The 24,665-nt window shown below is 39.0% G+C and overlaps 2 protein-coding genes across 2 annotated transcripts in view; one reads left to right on the forward strand and one right to left on the reverse strand.

Moving 5' to 3' along the window:
* Nucleotides 1-3,311, reverse strand: part of LOC120852761 (cytochrome c oxidase assembly protein COX16 homolog, mitochondrial) — a 41,175-nt gene extending 37,864 nt beyond the window's left edge. Inside the window, exon 1 of the mRNA XM_040226178.1 lies at nt 3,207-3,311. Within this exon, the coding sequence (XP_040082112.1) occupies nt 3,207-3,296 (90 nt within the window). The 5' untranslated portion in view covers nt 3,297-3,311. The remainder of the gene's footprint in view (nt 1-3,206) is intronic.
* The window catches only part of LOC120852760 (synaptojanin 2 binding protein), a 40,032-nt gene continuing 18,665 nt past the window's right edge, over nt 3,299-24,665 (forward strand). Inside the window, exon 1 of the mRNA XM_040226176.1 lies at nt 3,299-3,488. Coding sequence (XP_040082110.1) covers nt 3,425-3,488 — 64 coding nt within the window. The 5' untranslated portion in view covers nt 3,299-3,424. The remainder of the gene's footprint in view (nt 3,489-24,665) is intronic.

Genomic DNA, 24,665 nt, shown 5'->3' on the forward strand with positions numbered 1-24,665 from the left:
TCATTGCAAGGAAATTCTCACTTTAGCTTCAGTGAGCCAAAAGCACTTAAAATCCACGAATCTTCAGCTGGTCGTCCTTAGCCAGTCCAACCCCTATGAAGAACTAGCATATGTTCTTGCATTGGTCATTCTGTAGCTGAATAATAAAGTTTCCTCATTCTTAAAAATTACATTTACATTAATATATACAGGGAATTTAAATGCTTTATCTGTCCCTCCACTTATTGCCAATGAAATGAAGTGACAGTCTCTCAGTCGTGTCCAACTCTTTGGGATCCCAAGGACTGTAGCCTGCCTGGCTTCTCTCTCCATGGAATTCTCAAGCAAGAATACTGGGGTGCTTTGCCATTCCCTTCTCCAGGGGATCTTCCCAACCCAAGGATCAAACCCGGGTCTCCTGCATTGCAGGCAGATTCTTTACCATCAGTACTTATTCAATTTATTTGGTGACCCTTTTTCTTGTATAGTTTCTTATATTTCTTTGGAAGCTGAGTGCTCAGGTGAAAAGGGCAATCTTCGCAAGTACGGAATAGTGATTCCCCCTACCACCATGCAGTCTGTAAGAAACTTCTTTTTTTCCTCAAAATTGATTGACTTCATTGATGACTTTCTTGATTTTCTTTTCCAATTTCAATTTGATCTCTTCTCTCTTGGCATTCCAGTGTCATCTACTTACCATTTTTTTTCACTTATCATACTTTTTTTCATTATGATCACTTTACTCATTCAATTAACGTGTTAAGCAGGGCCACAAGTTGAGGATGGCATGAATCTGAGTTTGAAGTTGAGAAGTCATTTTAAAAAATTTTCATCTCATTTACTTTTTTCAAAAACATTTTAAAGATCTGTTATTTTGCCCTTTTTAAGACGGGGAAAACATAACTGGGAGATATTAAGTTATCTGATCAAAGCCAGACAACTGGAAGAAGATGGAGCTGAAACTTGAGACCAGGACTTCTAATATCACCTCCTGTGTTCTTTCCACTACTCCATATTAACTTCTCTCAAGATTGGCAAATAAAAGGCCTTCCTGCTGAATCTGCCTCTTTCTTGTTTTGGTTGATAAACACAGTAGCATCTGCTTTGAGAAACAACCTGGAGTTAAGCCACTGGGATTGGTGGAAGAATGAAAAGTTCAATTCCAATGAAGACATTCCAATTCAGATTAATAATCAAATCTGAAACTACTCTGTTTACTGGTCTTATTGTAGTGACTTAAAAGAAAAAAAAAGACTGAATTTTCCCTCTTACCAACAGGGAGAGACCTTTACCCCTCTCCCCTTCCATAGAGAATTTTCTTGAACAAACTTGTAATTAAAATCTTTCTTCTGTCTCTCTTACATGTATGCAAGTCTTTAAAAGGCTAAACGAGCCTCTTAGGTAGAATGGACAAGACTAGAGATCTCTTCAAGAATATTAGAAATACTAAGGGAATATTTCATGGAAAGATGGGCATAATAAAGGACAGAAACAGTATGAAGCTAACAGAAGCAGAAGATATTAAGATGAGGTGGCAAAAATACACAGAGTTATACAAAAAAAGATCTCAATGACCCAGATAACCACCATGGTGTGATCACTCACCTAGAGCCAGACATCCTGGACTGCAAGGTCAAGTGGGCCTTAGGAAGCATCACTATAAACAAAGCTAGTGGAGGTGATGAAATTCCAGCTGAGCTATTTCATATCCTAAAAGATGATGCTGTGAAAGTGCTGCACTCAATATGCCAGCAAATTTGGAAAACTCAGCAGTGGCCACAGGACTGGAAAGGTCAGTTTTCATTCCAATTCCAAAGAAAGACAATGCCAAAGAATGTTCAAACTACTGCACAATTGCACTCATCTCACACCCTAGCAAAATAATGCTCAAAATTCTCCAAGCCAGGCTTCAACAGTATGTGAATTGTGAACTTCCAGATGTTCAAGCTGGATTTAGAAAAGGCAGAAGAACCAGAGATCAAGTTGTCAACATTCACTGGATCATAGAAAAAGCAAGAGAATTACAGAAAAATATCTACTTCTGCTTTATTGACTACGCCAAAGCCTTTGATTGTGTGGATCACAAGAAACTGTGGAAAATTCTGAAAGAGATGGGAATACCAGACCACCTGACCTGCCTCTTGAGAAACCTATATGCAAGTCAGGAAGCAACAGAACTGGACATGGAACAACAGACTGGTTCCAAATTGGGAAAGGGGTATGTCAAGGCTGTATACTGTCACCCTGCTTATTTAACTTATATGCAGAGTACATCATGCAAAATGCCAGGTTGGATGAAGCATAAGCTGGAATCAAGACTGCTGGGAGAATTATCAATAACCTCAGATATGCAGATGACACCACCCTTATGGCAGAAAGTGAAGAGGAACTAAAGAGCCTCTTGATGAAAGTGAAAGAGGAGAATGAAAAAACTGGCTTAAAATTCATCATTCAAAAACCAAGATCATGGTGTGTGGTCCTATCAGTTCATGGCAAATAGATAGGGAAACAATGGAAACAGTGAGAGACTTTATTTTCTCAGGCTCCAAAATCACTGTAGATGGTGACTGCAGCTGTGAAATTAAAAGACGCTTGCTCCTTGGAAGAAAAGCTACGACCAACCTAGACATCATATTAAAAAGCAAAGACATTACTTTGCCAACAAAGGTCTGTCTAGTCAAGGCTATGGTTTTTCCAGTAGTCATGTATGGATGTGAGAGTTGGACTATAAAGAAGGCTGAGTGCCGAAGAATTGATGCGTTTGAACTGTGGTGTTGGAGAAGACTCTTGAGAGTCCCTTGGACTGCAAGGAGATCCAACCAGTCCATCCTAAAGGAAATCAGTCCTGAATATTCATTGGAAGGAGTGATGTTGAAGCTGAAACTCCAATACTTTGGCCACCTGATGCGAAGAGCTGATTCATTTGAAAAGACCCTGATGCTGGGAAAGACTGAAGGCGGGAGGAGAAGGGGACGACAGAGGATGAGATGGTTGGATGGCGTCACTGAGTCAATGGACATGAGTCTGAGTAAACTCCAGGGAGTCGGTGATGGACAGGGAGGCCTGGCGGGCTGCGGTCCGTTAGGGTCGCAAAGAGTCGGACCCGACTGAGCGACTGAACTGAACTGAGCAACTATTTTATGTCTCTTAGCTTTCCTATCCAGCCCGCCCCGCCCCGAATCCGTCTGGAATGGTAAAATCATGACAGAAACGCGCTCCTTGCTCACCTTGTAGTTTGATTTGAGGACCAGGTGAGAGTTCCTGCCGGGCGGCAGCCAGAACCACAATTCCCGGCATTCCCGGCGCTCGCCCCTCATCCGGCTTCCTTTTCCGGTTCGCGGCTGCTGAAACCGAAAGTGCGGTGTTGTGGCTGTGCCGGCAGTGCTTCTCACCTTCACCTGCACCGATCCTCGCTGACCCCGGTCGGGAAGCCAGAGAGTAAAATATGAACGGAAGAGTGGATTACTTGGTTACCGAGGAAGAGATCAATCTCACCAGAGGACCGTCAGGTATGTGCAGAAGTAATCATCGCTTGAGAGTAAGAGTTCTTGAGGCTGTAAATTGCAGAGCGAACACCTCTTCTGCGGAGCCGGATTCTTTTGGCCCCGGAGAAGACGGCCCCCATCCAAGAGGTTTCCTGAAGCGTTTGTGAGCTGACATCCGGCGTTAGCCCGAGAGGATCTGAGGAGACCACCTAATTTGCAGTCGGTTGTTGGTTGAGTCGCTCAGTCGTGTCCGACTCTTTGCGACCCCGTGGACTGCAGCACGCCAGGCTTCCCTGTCGTGACCACCTGTTTCTATAGTCAGGAGGGGTTTCTTTCTGCTAATGGTACTGAAAAATCCTGGGAGGTGGGGGGAGGGGGGGTGGGGAAGCAGGCTTTTTTAGCCAGCACTGATGAACACCACACCCCTCCTTCCATTTGTCTGCTCTGTCCCTATTTCTGAGAGACTGTTTAGTGAAAATGGGAGCATAAACGGTGTGGACTGTAATTGCATATCCGTTTTCTCGGTGCTGGTATTCCTCCCTCCCGCCTTTCATTTCTGGAAAATTCATTCAGAGGGTTAACTAGAATGTTGAAACAGAAAGAGACCTTAGAGATCCACTACAAATGTTCCCAAAGCTGGTTTCGCTTCAAAATTATCCAACTTTGTTTGGTTTTTCTTTTTTTTAAAAAAAAGTTAATTCCTAGAACCCATCTCTCTGAATTTGGATTCAGTGCAATTGTTTGTTTGGGCTTTTTCCTCTTTTCCTCCCAACAAACCTGTCATGTGATTCTGATACGACCAAATCTTCCATTTTCACCTCTGGTCCTCGTATTTCCTGATGCTCTTGATTCCACTAGGCTCTTAACATTGCTGCCCACGTTGGCTTTTGTTGCCTTTCCTTTATAGCTGTCTAGTGCTTTAAGAGCTTAAGCTTTGGGTTTATTTAACCTCTTACTAGTTCTTTGATACTCATTAGCTAACTTTACTGATAGAAGCTTTAATTTGTCATTTGTAAAGTGTGCATAGTAGAGTACATTTCTAAGGAGTATGAGGATGAAATCAGTTAATCTGTAAAATATTTAGAACATTGTGTGGTAAACACTGTGTGTTCATTACTCTTGTTTTTATTGTTAGGAAATAAATGAATAGATTATCACACTAAGTCTTGCTAATACTGTTATTTCAAGTCTCCAACAGCTCATCGAGTACCAAGGCACTCTATCTGAGATGTTTTTGTAAGCCATACACACCTGTCTGTTGCCATCACTACTACCAAATCAGTCCATCTTTTCTCACCTGAAATTTTTTAGTAGCTTGACTACAACTTATAGATTATTTTTCATAAAATATGGCCCAGAATCATCTTTGTCTTTTTTCTTGTTATAAAAAATTGGAAATCAGCTTAATGAGAGTGTAATTTATTGCCAATCTGCATGGTTAAATGCCATGCTTCATAGGAGCTTCTAAACGTTTGTCAAAGGCTCATTCAGTATGCCCACATCTCTTAGGTATACTTCTCTTACTTAAGTTTCTCCTTCTCTTCCTATTAATGGTTATTGACTTTCGAGACTAACATAGAAAATTATTGTTAAACCAAAATCTGTTTTTCAGTACTTTTCATCCATTGGTACTTGTTCTCCTAGGGCCAATTGAAACCATGGTAGTTGCAAGTATTTAAAGGCAGCTGGTTGTATTCCTGTTTTGTCTCTTCCTTCTAAGCCTAACTATCCCTAGTTGTTACATTAGTTCTCTTTGTGTTTTGTTTCCTGTTTAAGAATTTAACCTGTTTTGACATAGTTCTATCAGTGTAGTATCTGCAGTATTTTCAGAATCACCTGACTGGAGCAGAGCAGCACTCTGCTATTCTCTTGCTTATTCCAGTCACTAAATATTTTTAAAGTTTAGTGTAATATCACTTCACCTTTTTTGGTAGTTACATAACAGTGTTGCTGATGTTCAGCTGACCGTTCACTGAAATTTTTCTGATCCTATTGATCTTGCAGACCTGAAATTCCTAATATAACCATTTTTCTGAATTATTGGAATTAGGAAAAGCATCAAAGGAATGATTAATAATAATTTTTTTAGCTAATGTATCTCACCTCAGAGTTAATTTCTGTTTTGTGTGTGTATTTATTCACCTAGTGACTTTTAATCTTTTCGAAGCATTTTCACATCTTACCCATAAAAGTTTATAAACTTTAAAAAATTTAGACGAGTAGAGCCGCAGACTTTTGAAGTTTGGTTGGTTCATTTAACAAGTTTCAAGTTTCTGTTTATCACCTGCCGTTGCTAGTTACCTGCCATGTGGTGTTCCCAAGAAGTCTCACAGTCTCACTCCACTTTTCCTCACTGTGTCATCATTAAGATATATAGGGAATAAGTCAGTTATCACGCCTAGAAGCTTCCAGTAATTTGGGTAGGCCCAAGGTAGCAGTCTTTTCTCTTTTTGGGTAGTCCCAAAGTAGCAAGCTAGGACAAGCCTCTAGTTCCAAGTATGCATTTCTGTGTGTAGGAGGTATTGTCACTCTTTGTTTCAGTACAGCTTCCTTTGCAGGGACCTGATAATTTAATCAAGTAATTGCAAGAATGTATATACTTTTGTTTTTGTGTGTGAGTGTTCTGTCAGGGACAAGGGTCTTGGATAATTCCAGTGTTTGGGCCCATTTTGCAAGGCAAATGAATCTGTTCTGTATGGTCCTGCTTACTGCACAGGAAATAAAATCTTGGAAAAATTATGACAATGAAGTGAGTATCTGGTGAGGCAAAAAGAAGCTTGATAGGTAGCTCGGCAACTCTCCTATGCCTTCTTCCTCAGCCTTGTAAGGAGAGTCTTAGGTTGGATGGCTGGAAGTTTTGTCCTCCTCCAAGAGTTCATGATTCTTTGGCCCATTCCATGTGTTGTTTCGTGAGTCCTGCCATTTGTAACTAACAGTAAGTGGTCTAAAGAACCAATTGAAATTTCAAATGCCTTTAAAGATCTGAAGAGTCCACTTTTTGTCCTTTACGGAACGCTCTTTTCTTTCTGTGGAAATCCAGCTTGATTATAATCTCAAAGCCTCCCGCTTTTTCCTTTATCAAATTGAGTTCTTAATGTTGGAAAGACTCAGTTACTCTAAGAAGTATGACAATGAATTTAATCTAGATTTTTTTAACTTCATGTTGGATATTAGGATTCCTTGTTCAGGACTGAGTTCTCAATAAGTTTCAACAAGTTGCTCCTGATTACCATCTTTAAAAAGGGAGCAGAATTTCTGTTTTTCTACTTTCTTTAAGGGAGTTGCAGAGGATAATGAGATGGAACAGTTTTAATCATGAATAATTAAGGAATTCCGTATTATCTTTCTGGCAGTATGCTAATTATTTCATACACACACACATACGTATATACATTTTTTTTTCTTCAAAACCATCATGAGTGGTGATTAATCCACATTATTAGATGAGAAAATTGTCTCTCAGAGAGGTTAAGCATTTGCCCAAGTTCTAAAGTGGGTAAGTTTCAAAAGCCCAGAATTTAACCCAGATCTGTTGATCCCAATGTTCCACATACTACCTCCTAGTATAGTAGCTGCACTTACTAGGCTGCTGTGCTGCCTAGTCACATAGCTTTACAAAATGTGCCTATAGTTGAGCATCTATCAACTTTTTTTTTCTTCTGTCTTAAAAATTCTTAATAAGGTTGATCCTTGAAGCAGTCTTTAGAGATACAATTTTTATAGCATATACTTTTCTCCCTGTATGTGTTTTCCCACATATTCCATCTCCTTGTTTCTGGAATCTTAGTCAGTTTCCTACCCATTACATTGTATTATGACCAAATTCATTCTTCTCTCTTAAATTGTGTTTAGTGGAGAACCTTGTTTATGACTTTTTGAGAGCTGGAATAGACCATGTTACTAGTTATCTTTATGTAATAGCATTCTATTATAATTTTTGATATTCATCAATTTGCCTAGTCATTTCATGAACATCTGCTGACCTCTCTGTGGCGTGTGCCAGGCAAGGCATTAGGAAAACAGGAAATGAAATACATATCCTTTGAATCAGAAGAGCTCGGACTGAAGTTGAGGGAAGAGAGATAAGTAAGGAAGCAAATATAGAAATAAACACAATTTTTTTTTCTCCCTTTGCTCTCACAGGACTCTGTGATCTTTCTAGAGTGGTTCCGAGCCTGGATTCTTAAGTCACACAGCATGCTTCAGTTGTGCTTAAGTCACACAGTTGCATCAGTTGTGTCCGACTCTGTGCGAACCTGTGGACTGTAGCCTGCCGGGCTCCTCTGTCCATGGGATTCTCCAAGGCAAGAATACTGGAGTGGGTTACCATGCCCTCCTCCAGGGGACCTTCCCGACCCAGGGATCGAACCCATGGCATCTCCTGCATCTTCTGCATCGCAGGTGGATTCTTTACAGTCACACAGACCTACGTCAACTCTTAACTCTGCCACTTAAGTAAGAGACATGATCTAGTAGAGACCAGGCATATGCATTCAGTTCTTGCACGAGGGCTTATCGTGGAGTGAGAGAATAAAGATGCTGGTGACTGAAAAAAAAAATGCATAATCTAAACATTGAGAATTATGTTTTATCTGACAGTCTTCCTGGGGCCTTCAGGCCCACAAGACAGCTACTCAAAGAGCTCTGAGGGAGTGCTCCAAAGAGGTATAGGAGGAGCCAGAATATTATAGGGGTTTTTGCAACAAAGGCCAGGTAGTTAGAACATCAAAAGATTACTGTTAATGAAAGAAAAGTAGGTATCTCAAGTTAGGGAATTTAAGGCTTTTCTATGTATGGGAAGATGTGAGTCGGGGTTCGTTGAAATTATTCCTTTGATACACACCTTAGGTATGTAGGGCCAATATCCTGTTCTTTCCCATGCTGAGTCCTCTTGCAGTGCACCGTTGGGGGTGGCTGCAGTGGCTGATGGCTTGCCATTGGGTCAGTCTGTTTGTCTCCCTCCTGAGTTCCCTCAGGGCTCACTGTCAAGAGCAGCTGTAATATGATGGCTTGATGGCTGCAACGTCTTTTGTTTACCAAAGTGGCAGGCAGCCTTTTTCATCTACAATCTCTCCCCTTGGTCATAAATTTGACCAACATTTGGGAGAAACATTTCATGACTAATTTTTGTCCCATGAGCCTCCCTAGGAAGGCTCATTCCTAGATCAGGCAAAGATTCTGTTGCTATGCCACTCAAGGTGCTAATTTCTGGATTAGGCCCTGTTGATAATTTAAAATTCTCTGGATCCCCTGTCTTACTAATTTATTGTGATCCAAGAAATGTTTTTCCTTGTTGCTTCTTCCCATATCTGCTGCTGCTAAGTCGCTTCAGTTGTGTCTGACTCTGTGCGACCCCATAGACGGCAGTCCACCAGGCTCCCCCGTCCCTGGGATTCTCCAGGCAAGAACACTGGAGTGGGTTGCCATTTCCTTCTCCAATGCATGAAAGTGAACTAGAGTTGCACTATTATAATTATTCTATGTGGAGTTATATATGTTTAACTCTTAAGACATCATTAGTTTTGTTGGAGGCCTGGAGTAACGGAGGAGACAACAATCTTACAAAATAGGCAGGATGTAAATAACACAACCAGTAACATTAACAAAGTCAAGTGTAGCAGAGAGACATAAAGCACAAATAATTAGGAAACAAAGAGAACACATTAAACCAATGATTAGTATAACTAGTTGTAATCTGGTTGCAGTAAACCATCAAGTCCACAGGCGAGCCAGTTTGGAGAAGCCAAATTATGGAAGGATCAGGAATAGGTAGATCAAATGCTTACCTATATATCTGAAAGAGAAGTGTAGGAGCAATGAAAAGAAGCCCTGATGTATATCCTGACAGACACTGCCTAAAACATCTTTGGTAGGTATTGACTAAAAAAAGCACAACCAAGTTGAAAGTTATGTTTTATTTGGCAGATAGAACTGAGGACTTAAGGCCAGGGCAAAGCCTCTCAGGTAGCTCTCAGTCTGCTCCAAAGAGGTAAGGGAGGAGCCAGGATATACAGAAATTTTTGCAACAAAGACCAGGTAGTCAGAACATCAAAAGATTACTGTTAAGAAAACCAGACATCTCAAATTAATGAATTTAGAGCTTTTCTTTGTGGCTCGAACCCAAGTCTTCTTTGCAGGTGGGGCCGTACCCTCTCTCCCCCTACCCCCCCACCTGTCTGAGCCACCAGGTCTTTCCTTCTGTATATGGGAAGATGCAAAAGTCTGGGCTCATTGAAGTCATTCCTTTGATATGCACCTGAGCTCTATAGGGCCAGCATCCTGTATCTTGCCCTGAATCTCCTCAGGGTACCTCATTGGAGATGGCCAAGCAGTGGCTGACTGCTTGATGACAGGCATCCTGTTTCAATCCTGAGTTTGCTCAAGGTTCACCATCGGGGGCGGCTGTAATGTGATGGCTTGATGGCTGCAGCAACCTTTGTTTAATGATGTTGTAGGCAATATTTTTTTCATTCACATAGGCCATATTCTTTGTTGCTTCCATCAGAGGGGGCACCAGGATGGAGAGGGACTGAGTTGAGCACAGTACATTTTTTTGTTGCTATACCATCTTTCTGTTCCTTTGAGATTTAAGATTTTCCCTTATTCTCTCCTTGTTTGTCATGCACACTTGTTACTCTGTTTTGGGAGAAGTAACAAATAAAAAGTGACATATTTCATCTTTGGACCAGAGTTTCTCCAGAGACTATAATAGTTTTGAGTGAAAGATGCCTCATTATTAACCTTTTGAGTCACTTATTTGAATCTTTCTTTCGGTCTACACATATATTGAGCAGTGACTATAGGGCAGGTTTCTGTGCACAGCACTGTGGATACAAAAGAGAACTGAATTTTAATATAATTGCAGTGGGTAGCTGAGCATAGTGATTAAGAGCATTTTTGCCTGCATTGCTAGCTACGTGTGCTTGGGCAAGTTACCTCACATCTCTATACCTTGATTTCTTGAAAATGAGTGTATTAAAAGTACCCACTCAGAATCTTTGTGAGAATTAAATGGGGATTTTATTTTGTTTCCTTTTACAAATGATGTTGATTCTGTATCAAGTACTTATCTAAGCAGTTTGCCAAAAATAACTCATTTAATTAATTTAATGGTGCCTGTCATTACTGCTGCTGTGTAGACAATAGACTTTACTGGGGTAAGAGCTCGGAGAAGGCGATGGCACCCCACTCCAGTACTCTTGCCTGGAAAACCCCATGGACGGAGGAGCCTGGTAGGCTGCAGTCCATGGGGTTGCGAAGAGTCGGACACACCTGAGCGACTTCACTTTCACTTTTCACTTTCATGCATTGGAGAAGAAAATGGCAACCCACTCCAGTGTTCTTGGCTGGAGAATCCCAGGGATGGGGGAGCCTGCTGGGCTGCTGTCTATGGGGTCGCACAGAGTCAGACACGACTGAAGCGACTTAGCAGCAGCAGCAGGGTAAGAGCTGAGTCATCTGGGAAAGGCAGGGTAACCTATCTCACAGGCATTTTAGGGACGTTGTGCCTTTTTTTCCCCCCAGGTGTTGAAAAAGCCTGCTAGAGGCTCACAGAGACATTTTTAACCTTGCTGCATTTCCCCAGAATTGGAAGTGTTAGGAATTCCTGCCTTGAGTATTATTTCCAATGGTTTAACAGAAACTTAACACCAACTGAGGTCCATAGGTGTACTGGGTACTGTATGGGACAGGATGTAGAAAAATAAACAAAAGCCAGTCCCCTGCACATGGATGTTTATAGCAACTTTATTCATCATTGGAACTAATTATTGCAGTAACGAGTTAGTTAAACCAGTCATTTCAGTGGAGTGTGTTTCTAGGCAAAAGGAAGGTGGTGGTTTAGTCGCTAATTGGTTTCCAGCTCTTGCAACCCTGTGGATTGTAGCCTAACCAGCCTCCTCTGACCATGGGATTCTCCAGGCAAGACTACTGGAATGGGTTGCCATTTCCTTCTCCAGAGGCAAAAGGAAGAGGACATTGAAAATCATGGAGACATAGAACACTTAGGTGTAGAAGGGCGAAGAGCAGGGAGATGGTAATTATTATTTTTTTTAATTAAGACTTCATTTATTTAGAGCAATTTTTGTTTCATAGCAAAATTGAGAAGAAGGTAAAGAGATTTTCCATGTCCCCCATATGCCTGGTGGTTTAGTCACTAAATCGTGTCTGACTCTTACGGCCCCATGGACTCTATATCCTGCCAGACTCCTCTGTCCATGGGATTCTCCAGGCAAGAATACTGGAGTGGGTGGCCATTTCCTTCTCCAGGGGATCTTCCCCACCCAGGAATTGAACCCAGGTCTCCTGCAGTGCAGGCAGATTCTTTACTGACTGAGCTCCCCCATTATTGACATCCCTCCTAGAGTGTTTGTTACAATTGGTGAACCTACATTGACACATTGTAAATACCCAAAGTCCAGTGGTTCACTTTAGAGTTCACTCTTTGTATTGTACCTTCTACAGAAGTGGACAAGTGTAGAATGACTTATGTCCATCCTTAGAGTATCATACAGAGTGTTTCACTGGGTTAAATCTGTGCTACATCTATACAGCCCTCTCTTCCCCCAACCCTGGTAACCACTGATCTTTTTTCTGTCTCCATTGTTTTGCCTTTCCAGAATTTCATACAATGAAAATCATACAGTATGTAGCCTTTCCAGACTGGCATCTTTCACTGAGTAACATGCATTTAAGGTTCCCCATGTTTTTTCATGGCTTAATAGTCCATTTCTTTTTAGGGCTAAGTAATAGTCTGTTCTGTGGAGAAGTGTGAGAAGTAGGGGAATGTAATCACATTTTTTGCTCAGTTGTTACCAAGTAATTGATGCTTTGAGGAACTTTGGGCTCTCTTTTATTATTGATTAATTGTGAGTCAGTAATAGAGGATTGCAAAGAGTCGGACACAACTTAGCAACTGAAAAGAAAAGATTTCCCTGGGGGTCCAGTGGTTAAGAATTCACCTTGCAGTTCAGGGACACAGGTTCAATCCCTGGTTGAGGAACCAAGATCCCACATGCCGCAGAGCAACTAAGCTAGCACACTGCAACCTCCTGAGCCCACGTGTTAAAACTGTTGAGCCTGCGTGCCACAACTGAAGAGTCTCTGCTCCAACAAAAGATTCTGTATGATGCAACAAAGATCCCACGTGCTGCAACTAAGACCCAACACAGCCAAATAAATATATTTTTAAAATATTAGATGCTTAGAATACTTGCATTTTTGCACTTGAGAATTATCAGATTCATTTTTAAATCAATTTTATTGCAGTATCATTGACATAAAGTACATCCATTTTAAGTATAAAGTTCTAAGAAGTTTGGCAAATAATATACATATGTATAATCATGACTCATCACTTGAGAAAATTCTCTGTGTGTTCCTGCAGTGGGCCCTCTCACTGCATGCTCTAGGCAACCACTGGTCTGATTTCTATCACTTGCCTAATATAGAATGTCAAGAAATAGGATCATATAGGGTGTACTTAGGCTTCTTTCACTCATTTACACATTTATTTGGTATTACTGTCAGTATTTCATTGCATGGGGCTTCCCAGGTGGCTTAGTGGTAAAGAATCTGCCTGCCAGTGCCGGAGATACAGAGACACGGGTTTGATCCCTGGGTCAGGAAGATGCCCTGGAGGAGGAAATGGCAACCCACTCCAGTACTCTTGCCAGTATAATTCCATGGACAGAGGAGCCTGGTAGGCTACAGTCCACAGGGTCGCAGAGTTGGACACAACTGAGCACAGCACACACACATTTCATTGTGTAAGTATGCCACAATATACCATAGTATGATTATCCATTCACTTATTAATTCACATTTATGTTGTTTCTGGGGTTTTGGTTATTAAAAAGAAATCTTATGAGTATTCACATGCAACTCTTTGTGTAAACATGTATTTTAATTTGTCTTGATTAAATACCTAATAATTGAGAATGGGTTTGCTGGTTTTAAGGGTGTGTGTTTAGCTTTAAAAGAAATTGCCAAACTGTTTTTCAAAATATGTGTGTTATTTTATACTTCTACCAGGTATGTATGACAGTTCCAGTTATCATCTCACATCCTTGCCAGTATTTGATATTATCTTTCCTTTTTATCTTAGTCATTACAGGGGTTGTGGAATGGTTTTTATTTGCATCTCCTGGTTGCAAATGATGATGGAGCATATTTTTATATGTTTATTGCCCTTTCATATATATTCTGGAAAGAAGTCAAGTCATTTACCCATCTTTATTGTATTGTTTGTTTTCTTCTCATCAGATTGTAAGAGTTCTTTATATATTCTGGACAGAAGTCCTTTGTCATGTTTATGTGCTATAGATATTTTCTTTTGGTTTGACTTGCCTTTTCATTTTGGGAAGTGGGGTTTGTGTTTTGAAGAGTAGAAAGAAGGCTTTAAGTTTTAAGAAGAACAGTTTGTCGGGTTTTTTTTCCTTTTTCCTCTGTGGTTGGTACTATTTGTATAATGTCTAAGAAATCTTAACTACCCCAAGGTAAAGAACATTTTCTTCTATGTTTTCTAATAAAATGTTATAGATTAGCTTTTATGTTTAGTTCTGTGATTCATGTCAAATTAATTTATTTTGCGTGTATTTGGGGTTAAGCATGCAAGTTCCTTTTTATGTCTATCTCATACACAGTTGTCCCAACACTTATTGAAAATATTATCCTTTCACCATTGAAATACATTACTATATCAGATAAGTTGAGCATTTATATGTGGGCCCAGCATTGGTCTCAAATTGATTCCATTATCCTGTTTTTCTCTATACAAATACATTGACAAATGTAGCTTTTTAGTAAGCCTTGAAATAAAGTGTGTCTTCCAATTTTGTTTGTTCCTTTTCAAAAATGTTTTGACTATTAAAAAATAGAAGTTTAACAATGTAAATTAAAAAAAAAAACCCAGAGTATTAATTTCCATGTAAATTTTAGAACCAGCTTGTCAATTTCTATAAAAATATCTGGTGGGGTTTTGATTGGGATTACATGAAAATTTTCCTATTTTGTGAAATGATGTTATTTGCAGCAACACAGATGGACCTAGAAATTTCCATACTTGGTGAAGTCAGAAGGAGCCTGACAGATGCCATGTGATGCCACCTTATATGTGGAAACTAAAATGTAACACAAATAAAGTGTTCTATGAAACAGAAACAAGCTCACAGACGTAGAGAACAGACTTGCGGTTGCCAAGGGGGAAGTCAGGTTGGGGAGGGGTAGATTGAGTTTGGGATTAGCAGATGCAAACTATTAAATATAGAATTGATAAACAGCAAAGTATTACTCTGTAGCACAGAGAACTGTATTCAATATCCTGTGATAAACCTTAATGGAAAAGAATATGAAAAAATATATATATATGTATCACTGAGTCACTTTATAGCAGAAATTAGCACAATATTGTAAATCAACTGTAGTTCAATAAAAAAATAAATTAGAATCTATTTTGATTTATAGAGAATTACATCTTATAAGTACTAAGACTTCTGGTCCAAGACATGGTAGAGCTTCATTTATTTAGTTTTTATTAATAATTTTGTGTACCACAATGTAAATTTTTTTTACTGTATCATTCAGCTAAGATGTTTTCTATTTTTCCTTATAATTTTATCTTTAACTCATATATTATTTGCTTTCCAAACATTTAGGGATTTTTTTTTTTTTTAAGGATATCTTTATTGTTGAGGACAGTGTTTGTGTCCCTCCAAAATTCATATACTGAAACCCTAAGCTCTAATGTGACTGTATTTGGAGACAAGCCCTTTTATTGAAGTAATTAAGATTAAATGAAGTTATAATAATGGGGCCCTGATCTTATAGAATTAGTGTCCTTAGAGAAAGTGACCCAGAGAGCTCACTCTGTCCTTGTGTATACACAGAGAAGTCACAGGAGCAAGAGCAAGGTGGTGGCCACCTACAAGTTAAGAGAAGAGGCCTTAGAATGAAATCTATCTTGCTGGTACCTTGATCTTAGCTTCCAGAATAGAATTTCTTTTAAGTCACTCCGTCTGTGGTATTTTGTTATGTCAGCCCAAGAAGACCAATATAGTTATTTTTATTGATTTCTAATTCAGTTCTATCTTTTGAAATTTATTGGACTTACACCATCAATCTTTGTGAACGTTTCCTGTGTGCTACAAAAGGATGTTTATTTTACAGTTGCTGAGTATGTTGTTCTGTAAATGTAAATTAGGTTAAGTTCATTCTTAGTGTTATTCAAAGATTCTGTATTTTTACTGACTTTTCTGTTTATTTGTTCTGTCAATTACTGAGGGAGAAGTGTTGAAATCTACAAGTCCGTTTTGAAAAAGTTTGACGTGTTTATGGCTGCACCAGGTCTTCGTTGCTGTGCATGGGCTTTCTCTTGTTGCAGTGAGTAGGGGCTCCTCTTCAGTTGTGCTGCCTGTACTTCTCATTTCGGTGGCTTCTCCTGTTGCAGAGTACAGGCTCTACACATTGGGGCTTCAGTACTTCCAGCACGTGGGGTCAGCAGCTGCTTCAGTAGCAGCGGCTCCTGGGCTCTAAGTCGTGGGCTTAGTCGTTGTGGTGCATGGGCTTAGTGCTCCATGGCATGTGGAATCTTCCCAGACCAGGGACTGAACTCATGTCCCCCACACTGGCAGGCAGTTTCTTATCCTCTGTACCACCAGAAAAATCCTGCAAGTCTTTTTTGACTTGCCTTTTTCTCATTTCAGTTTTTGTTTCATTGATATTCAAGTTCTGTTATTGGTGCATCCATATCTAGTGTTTTAATGTCTTCTCGTGAATTGACTCCTTTTTTTAAAATCAGGAAATGTCCCTTATTATCCCTTGTAATTTACTTTTTGTTACATTCATGGGACCAGTCCAGCTGCTTAGTATATCTGTGTTCATGCTTTTAATTTTAAGGTACATTTACCCATATATTTATGATTTCGAGTTGTGTTCTTTCCTTCATACCCAAGCTTCTGTTCCGTATTTATGTTTTTGCCTGACAGACTTCTTTAATATTTATCATAGTATAAGTCTGCTTATGTCACATTCTGACAGCTTTTGTTTTTCTGAAAAAGTGTTTATTCCGCCTTACTTTTGAAGGCTGCATTCACTAGACATAGAATTATAAGTTAATTTGTATTTTTCTTTTAGCATTTTAAAGATGGTGTTTCATTGACTTGTGACTTGCATAGTTTCTAAGGAGAAGTCTATTGTCATTCTTATCTTTACTCCTTTGTACTTGGTTGTTGCTCAGTCATGTCCTGCTCTTTACGGCCCCATGGACTGCAGCACTCCAGGCTTCCCTGTCCTTCCTCATCTCCCGGAGCTTGCTCAGACTCATCTGTTCTTGCTCAAACTCATCTGTTGAGTCTGTAATGTCTTTATACTTACTATGTCCTTTTTCCCTCTGACTGCTATTAAAATTTTCTCTTTATACCTGGTTTTGAGCAATGTGACTATGATATGTATTAGTGTTTGTGTGTTTCTTTGGTATTTATCCTGATTGGAGTTTGAACTTCTCAGATTTGTTTATATTTTCATCAAATTTGAGCCAGTTGTTTTCTTCAGACATTTTTTTCCATCTCCCTTTTTTCTTCTCCTTCTGGAACTTTACTTACATGTGTATTAAACCATGTGCCATTATCCCACGTGTTACTGTGGTTTCCCTACACTTATCTTTTCACTTATCTTTTCTCCTGTGGTATCAAATCTGTTGTCATTCACATCTAGTGTATTTTTCCTTTCAGATATGTAGTTTTTAAACTTATTAGTTTCGTTTTCCTAAAAAAGCTTCCATTTTAACACACAGATCAATAGAACAGGATGAAGTCCAGAGAGTAAACCTATATGCATATGATCGATTAATCTGTGACAGAGGAGCTAAGACTATACAGTCGAGGAATGATAAATGTATCATTTATATCTTCAATAATGATATTGGAAAAACTGAATGCTAAAGAACGGAACTGGACTGCTGTTTTAGGCCACACACAAAAATCAGCTCAAAATGAAGACAACTTCAATATTTGAGGGAAAAACTTCCGTTTTCTCATTATGTTTGACTTCCTTTATTTTCACATAGTTGTAATAGCCTTTTAAACATCGTTGCCTTCTAGTTTCATATTTCTGATTCTCTTTCTCTTGACCAATTTTTTTTTTGATTCTAGGTCATGTTTTCTTCTTTCCTTTTTGTTCAGTCACTCAGTTGACTCTTTGCAACCCCACGGACTGCAGCACTCCAGACTTCCCTGTCCTTCACTATCTTCCAGAGTTTGCTCAGACTAATGACCATTGAGTTGATGAAGCCATTCAACTATCTCATCCTCTATTGCCCACTTCTCCTCCTGCCCTCAGTCTTTCCCAGCATCAGGGTTTTTTCCAGTGAGTCAGCTCTTTGCATCAAGTGGCCAAAAGTATTGGAGTTTCAGCTTCAGCATCAGTACTTCCAATGAGTATTCAGGGTTGATTTCCTTTTGTATTGACTGATTTGATCTCCTTGCTATCCAAAGGACTCTCAAGACTCTTCTCAGCACCATGGTTCGAAAGCATCAGGTCTTCGGTGCTCAGCATTCTTTATGGTCCAACTCTCACATCCATATATGACTACTGGAGAAACCATAGCTTTGACTATATGGACCCTTGTTTTCTTCTCAGCATGTTAAAAGTTTTTAATTAGATTTTGGATGTTGTGACTGGTTACATTGCTCAGTGTCTGCGTTTTGTTTTGTTGCATTAACATTTCTAGTATTACATTGTTGAATTTGTTTTGGTAAGCAGTTAAGTAACTTGCAGGTCAGTTTTACCTCTTTAGGACTGTTTATAAACTTTTCTAGGGTGAATCTAAAGTAGCATTCACTTCAGGGACAGTTGAACCCTCCAAATGTTCTAAGTGGATTGCCACTGAATTTCCTAGTGTATCACTGAGGATTTTGATTCTGGTTGGTTAAAAGTCTCTCTACCTTGTGTTAACTTTTGAGAATTGCTTAGCCTGCTACTAGTTTTTATTTGTCTAGCCTGGTGGAGTTTCACTTAATGGATACATGGCCTCTCAGTAGACTCATGCGAATACCTGGAACTCTCTCTTGTACTCTCTTTTTTTCGGTCTAGCTTCTTTCTTTCCAGAACTTTGCCCTTCCAGAACTAACTTCCAGCAGCCTCACCCTTCCAAAACTTTGATCCTCATTTCATCCAGCCAATGAAGCTGCTAGATTCTGTTTGGGCCTTACACCTTGTGGTATTAACTCAAAATTTTTCTTTAGAAAGCTATGGTGATTACAGAGCTACAAGGTTTTAATTCAGCAGCCTTTTAAGAGGATTATATACCATGACAAAGTGCAGTTTATTTCAAGAATGCAAAGATGGTTCAATATAAGAAAATCGGTTGATATGATACACCATATTAATAGAATGAATGAAAAAGAGCCACATTATCATCCCAACATATAGAAAAAGGATTTGAGAAAATTCCCTTTCCATGTTAAACACTTTTCCATGTTAAAACCACTCAGCAAAGTAGGAATAGAAGGAAACTTCCTCAACATGATAAAGGTCATATATGAAGAATCCATATATGGATATATCATACTTGGTATAAGAAACTTTTCTTCTAAGATCCAATACAAGACAGTATGCTTGGGTTCACAACTTCTGTTCAAGATGGTGTTGGAAATTCTATCCAACAGGAAATTGGAAAGGAAGAAGTAAATTGTCTCTGTTCACAAATGGTACAGTCTTATGTGTAAAAAATTCTAAAGGTTCCACCAAAAAACCTCAGAATTAATAGCAAACTTGGCAAAGTTGCAAGATACAAAATCAACACAAAATTAGTTGAGTTTCCATACATGAGCAATTTGAAAGGGATATTAAGTAAACATTTCCATTTATAATATCATTAAAAATAATAAAATACTTAGAAATAACTAATGAGACAATAACTTGTACATTGAAAACTACAAAATTTGACTGAAAGAAATTAAAGGCATAAATAAGTGGAAAGATACTCCATGTTCATGGATTAGAAGAGTTAATATTGTTAAAGTGACAGTGCTATCCAAAATGATCTGCAAACTCAGTATTTATCAAAATCTCATCTGCCTTTTTACAGAAATACAAAAATCCCATCCTAATATTCATATAAAATCTCAGAGGAACCCCTAATAGCCAAAGCAGTCTTGAAAACAAAGAACAGTGTTAAGGGACTCACAACTTCCTGATTTCAAAACTTACTGAAAATTACAATATTCAGAACACTGTGGTGCCAACATAAGAGCAGATGTATAGTGCTGTGGGGTACAATAGAGAACAGAAATAAGCTTCCCTGGTGGCTCAGAGGTTAAAGCGTCTGCCTCCAATGCGGGAAACCTGGGTTCAAAACCCGGCTTCGATCCCTGGGTTGGGAAGATCCCCTGGAGAAGGAAATGGCAACCCACTCCAGTATTCTTGCCTGGAGAATCCCATGGACGGAGGAGCTTGGTAGGCTACAGTCCACGGGGTCACAAAGAGTCAGACATGACTGAGTGACTTCACTTTCACTTTCATATATGGTCAAATGATTTTTGAAAGGACACCACCACTATTCAGTGAGGGGAAAGACAGTTGCCTCAACAAATTATGTTGGGAAAACTGGATATCCACATGCAAAAGAACGAATTTGGATCCTTGCCTTACATTTTATACAAAAATTAACTAAAAATGCATCAACTACTTGAATATGAGAGCTAAGACTAAACTCTTAGAAGAAAAGATAGGGAACATTTTTTATGACATTGGATTCAACTGATGATATTGTTAATGTGACACCAGATACACAGGCACAGAAGAAAAAAATTAATTGGGTTTTACCAAAATTAATAATTTTACGACTCAAAAGAGACTATAAAGAGAGTAAAAGATAACCCACAGAATGGGAGAAGATATTTGCAAATCATGTATCTGATACTGAATTAATACCAGTATACATAAAGACCTCTCAAAACAACCTCATTCAAAAATAAGGCCTTGAGACAGTTCTTTAACGAAGATACATAAATGGGTAATAAACTCGTGAAAAGATGTTTAACATCACTAGCCTTTGTGAAATCAACATCACAGTGAGATACCACTTCACATTAATCAAAATGACTAATTATCCTAAACCCCACCCCTACCCCCAAAATGAAGATGATAAGCATTGATGAGGAGGTGGATAAATTGGAACCTATAGGCAATGCTTTTTGGAATGTAAAATGTGGTACATCTGTGATAGAAAACAGTTGGGCAGTTCCTCAAATTGTTGAACATAGAATTACCATGTGATCAGCAATTCAGTTCCAGATATACACCCCAAAGAATTGAAAGCAGAAACTTAGACACTTGTATACCAGTGTTCATAGTAGCATTATTCACAGTAGCAAAAATACGGAAACAACCAAGTGTCCATTGACAGTTGACTAAACAAAACGTGGTATGTACATGCAATGGAACATTAGTCATCCTTTAAAAGGAATGAAATTCTGATACATCATGCAACGTGAATGAATTTGGAAGACATATTTTGTGGAATAAGCAAGACACAATGAACAAATTTCTCTTGTTCCACTTATATGAGGTATATAGAATAGGCAAACTCACAGTGACAGAATGTATAATAGAGGTTACCAGGTAAAGGGAAGAGTGAGACATTTAATGGATGGAGACTTCTCTTTGATATGATGAAAAAGTTGCAGATATGGACAATGGTGACGGTTGCACAACATTGTGAATGTACTTAATGTCACTGAATCGTACTCTTTAAAATGGTTAAAGTGTTAAATATTGTGTTGCATATATTTTACCTTTAAACAAACAGTAAGTTGTTTGTCCTTTAGAGCTTGATTTTATGCTACATATATTTTGCCATGAAATGATTAAATGAATAGTGGGTTGTGTGACCAATAGAGCTTGACTGGTATCTAGGGAAAATTATTGAGATTATCTTGGGATAGAAAAACCTTCAGGTAGATAGGGGGAAGGTAGAGTATTTGTTCATCTGGTGTTCATAACTCAACCTGTGGCTACCATCATTGGTGTTAATGGACTATTTTGTTTCATTTTAATGAATTATTTTTTTCCAGAATAACAGATTGTGAAACACTGCTCTTTTACTTTATAATGTTTAGATTTTAAAGAGAAGAATCTGAATGAAATGAAAGAGTTTCCCTTCTCTGTCATGATAGTAAACAATAGGGATCCTGACTGAGGTAACAACTCAAGAATAACCAATTCTTCCTTTGGAATATATTATACTTGAGGACTGTTCTACAGTCATTATCCCAACATAGCTTATTCAAGCCAGCCCCCAAAACAAGTTGATTTATGCAAACTTTTTTTCTAATGCAGTTGTTCGTATTTTCTACAAAGATACAGCATAGCAAAATGGTTTAAAACTTATACTTAGCAATCAAACATCCGAACTTAGTGTCTGAGCTTTACAAAGAATTAGCTGTGTTACCTTTTAAAAAGTTACTTAATCTCTTCATGCCTTACCCTTTTAAGTTCATCTATAAAGTGTGATAACCTCTTCATGTGTTTATTGGGGAGATTAAATGGGATAATGTATGTAGGGTGCATGGCATTATACCTGGTAAACAATAACTATTAGTTGCTGGTCTTATTTGTAAACAAGCTCAAGATCCAAACCTGGAGACAGGAAGAGGCACCAAGAAGGCATTTCTTGCTTCATTTTACAAAGCTCTTAAACTAGACACACTTTCTTTTTCTCCCAGTCATATGATGGTGTCATTCTTATGCCATCTGTACATTTTTGTGCTTAAGCTTCTCCTCCAAATTAGAGACAAAGAAATCCATTTTAATCTTGATGACATTTAAAAAATTTATTGGCGCCTTATAACCAGGGTTCACTATGGAGTATGTCTTCATTTATTCACTTTTTAAAAAGTCTGTTGAGTCCCTGTCTTTTTCTTTCTCTGTCTCCCCTCAACTGCTTTTGGATAGTAGATGCCAAGTACTGATTTAATTAATACCCTTCAGCTCCATGGGAAAGACTAGAGATCTTTTCAAGAAAATTAGAGATACCAAGGGAACATTTCATGCAGAGATGGGCACAATAAAGGACAGAAATGATATGGACCTAACAGAAGCAGAAGATACTAAGAAGAGGTGGCACGAATACACAGAACTATACAAAAAAAGATCTTAAAAACCCAGATAACCATGATGGTGTGATCACTCACCTAGAGCCAGACATCCTGGAGTGCAAAGTCAAGTTGGCCTTAGGAAGGCCAACAAACAAAGGCCATTACAAACAAAGCTAATGGAGGTCATGGAATTCCAGTTGAGCTATTTCAAATCCTAAAAGATGATCCTGTGAAAGTGCTGTACTCAACATGCCAGTAAATTTGGAAAACTCAGCAGTGGCAACAGGACTCAAAAAGGTCAATTTTTATTCCAATCCTAAAGAAAAGCAATGCCAAAAAATGCTCAAACTACTGCACAATTACACTCATCTCACATGCTAGCAAAGTAATGCTCAAAATTCTCCAAGCCAGGCTTCAACAGTACATGAACCGAGAACTTCCAGATGTTCAAGCTGGATTTAAAAAAGGCAGAGGAACCAGAGATCAAATTGTCAACATCCGTTGGATCATAGAAAAAGCAATGGAATTCCAGACAAACATCTATTTCTGCTTCAATGACTACGCCAAAGCCTTTGACTGTGTGGGTCACAACAAACTGGGAAATTCTTCAAGACATGGGAATACCAGGCCCACCTTACCTGCCTCCTGAGAAATCTGTATGCAGGTCAAGAAGCAACAGTTAGAACCAGACATGGAACAACAGACTGGTTCCAAATTGGGAATGGAGTATGTCAGGGCTATATATATTGTCACCCTGCTTATTTAACTTATATGCAGAGTACATCATGCGAAATGCTGGGCTGGATGAAGCACAAGCTGGAATTAAGATTGCAGGAAGAAATTTCAGTAAACTCAGATACACAAATGACCCCACCGTTATGGCAGAAAGCGAAGAGGAACTGAGGATCCTCTAAATTGAAAGAGGAAAGTGAAAAAGCTGGCCTAAAGCTCAACATTCAAAAAACTAAGCTCATGGCATCTGGTCCCATCACTTCATGGCAAAATAGATGGGGAAATAATCTATCTGTTGTTTTTATTAATTTTATTTTATTTTTATTTTCTTGGGCTCCCAAATCACTGCAGATGGTAACTATAGCCATGAAATTAAAAGATGCTTGCTCCTTGGAAGAAAAGCTTGACAAACCTAGAGAGCAGATTAAAACCCAGAGACATTTGCCAACGAAAGTCTGTATAGTCAAAGCTGTGGTTTTTCCATTAGTCATGTATGGATATGAGAGTTGGACCATGAATAAGGCTGAGCACCAAAGAATTGATGCTTTTGAAGTGTGGTGTTGGAGAAGATTCTGGAGAGTCCCTTGGACTGCAGAGAGATGAAGCCAGTCAATCCTAAAGGAAATCAGTCCTGAATATTCATTGGAAGGACTGATGCTGAAGCTGAAGCTCCAATATTTTGGCCACCTGATGTGAAGAGACAAGTCATTAGAAAAGACCCTGATCCCGGAAAGGTCGAAGGCAGGAGGAGGAGGAGATGACAGAGAACATGATGATTGGATGGCATCACCGACTCAATGGACATGAATTTGAGTAAGCTCGAGGAGATGGTGATGGACAGGGAAGCCTGGCGTGCTTCCCTGGGTTTGCAAAGAGTCAGACATGACTAAGCAACTGAACAACAGCAACTTCAGCTCCATAATAAATTGTTCTCATCAGTAGGTTCAAAGTCCCCTTTGGTTTTCATTCCTAAGCTTTATCTTCTATCCCTCCCTCACAGATAATGTGTCTTAAATATGTATACATTTTTGTAAATAGGTAACACTGTTCCACGTAGACATGTTTTTAAGACGATTTTATACTATTGGAGAGGGAAATGGCAACCCACTCCAGTACTCTTGCCTGGGAAATCCCATGGATGGAGGAGCCTGGCAGGCTGCAGTCCATGGGGTTGCAAGAGAGTTGGACATGACTGAGCATGCATAAACACATACTATTAATATCAACATTATATTTTAAAACTGTTACTTTGTGTATGATTATTCAGTGCATCTATGTTTTAATTTTTCCTTAGTTACCTATTCCCCAAAGGATGAACAGCTAAATTGCCGTCAATTCCTCACTACCACAAAACATGCAGCAATTAATATATTCT

Source organism: Oryx dammah, unplaced genomic scaffold (genome assembly GCF_014754425.2).
Source record: "Oryx dammah isolate SB20612 unplaced genomic scaffold, SCBI_Odam_1.1 HiC_scaffold_26, whole genome shotgun sequence".
NCBI classification, from domain to species: Eukaryota; Metazoa; Chordata; class Mammalia; order Artiodactyla; family Bovidae; genus Oryx; species Oryx dammah.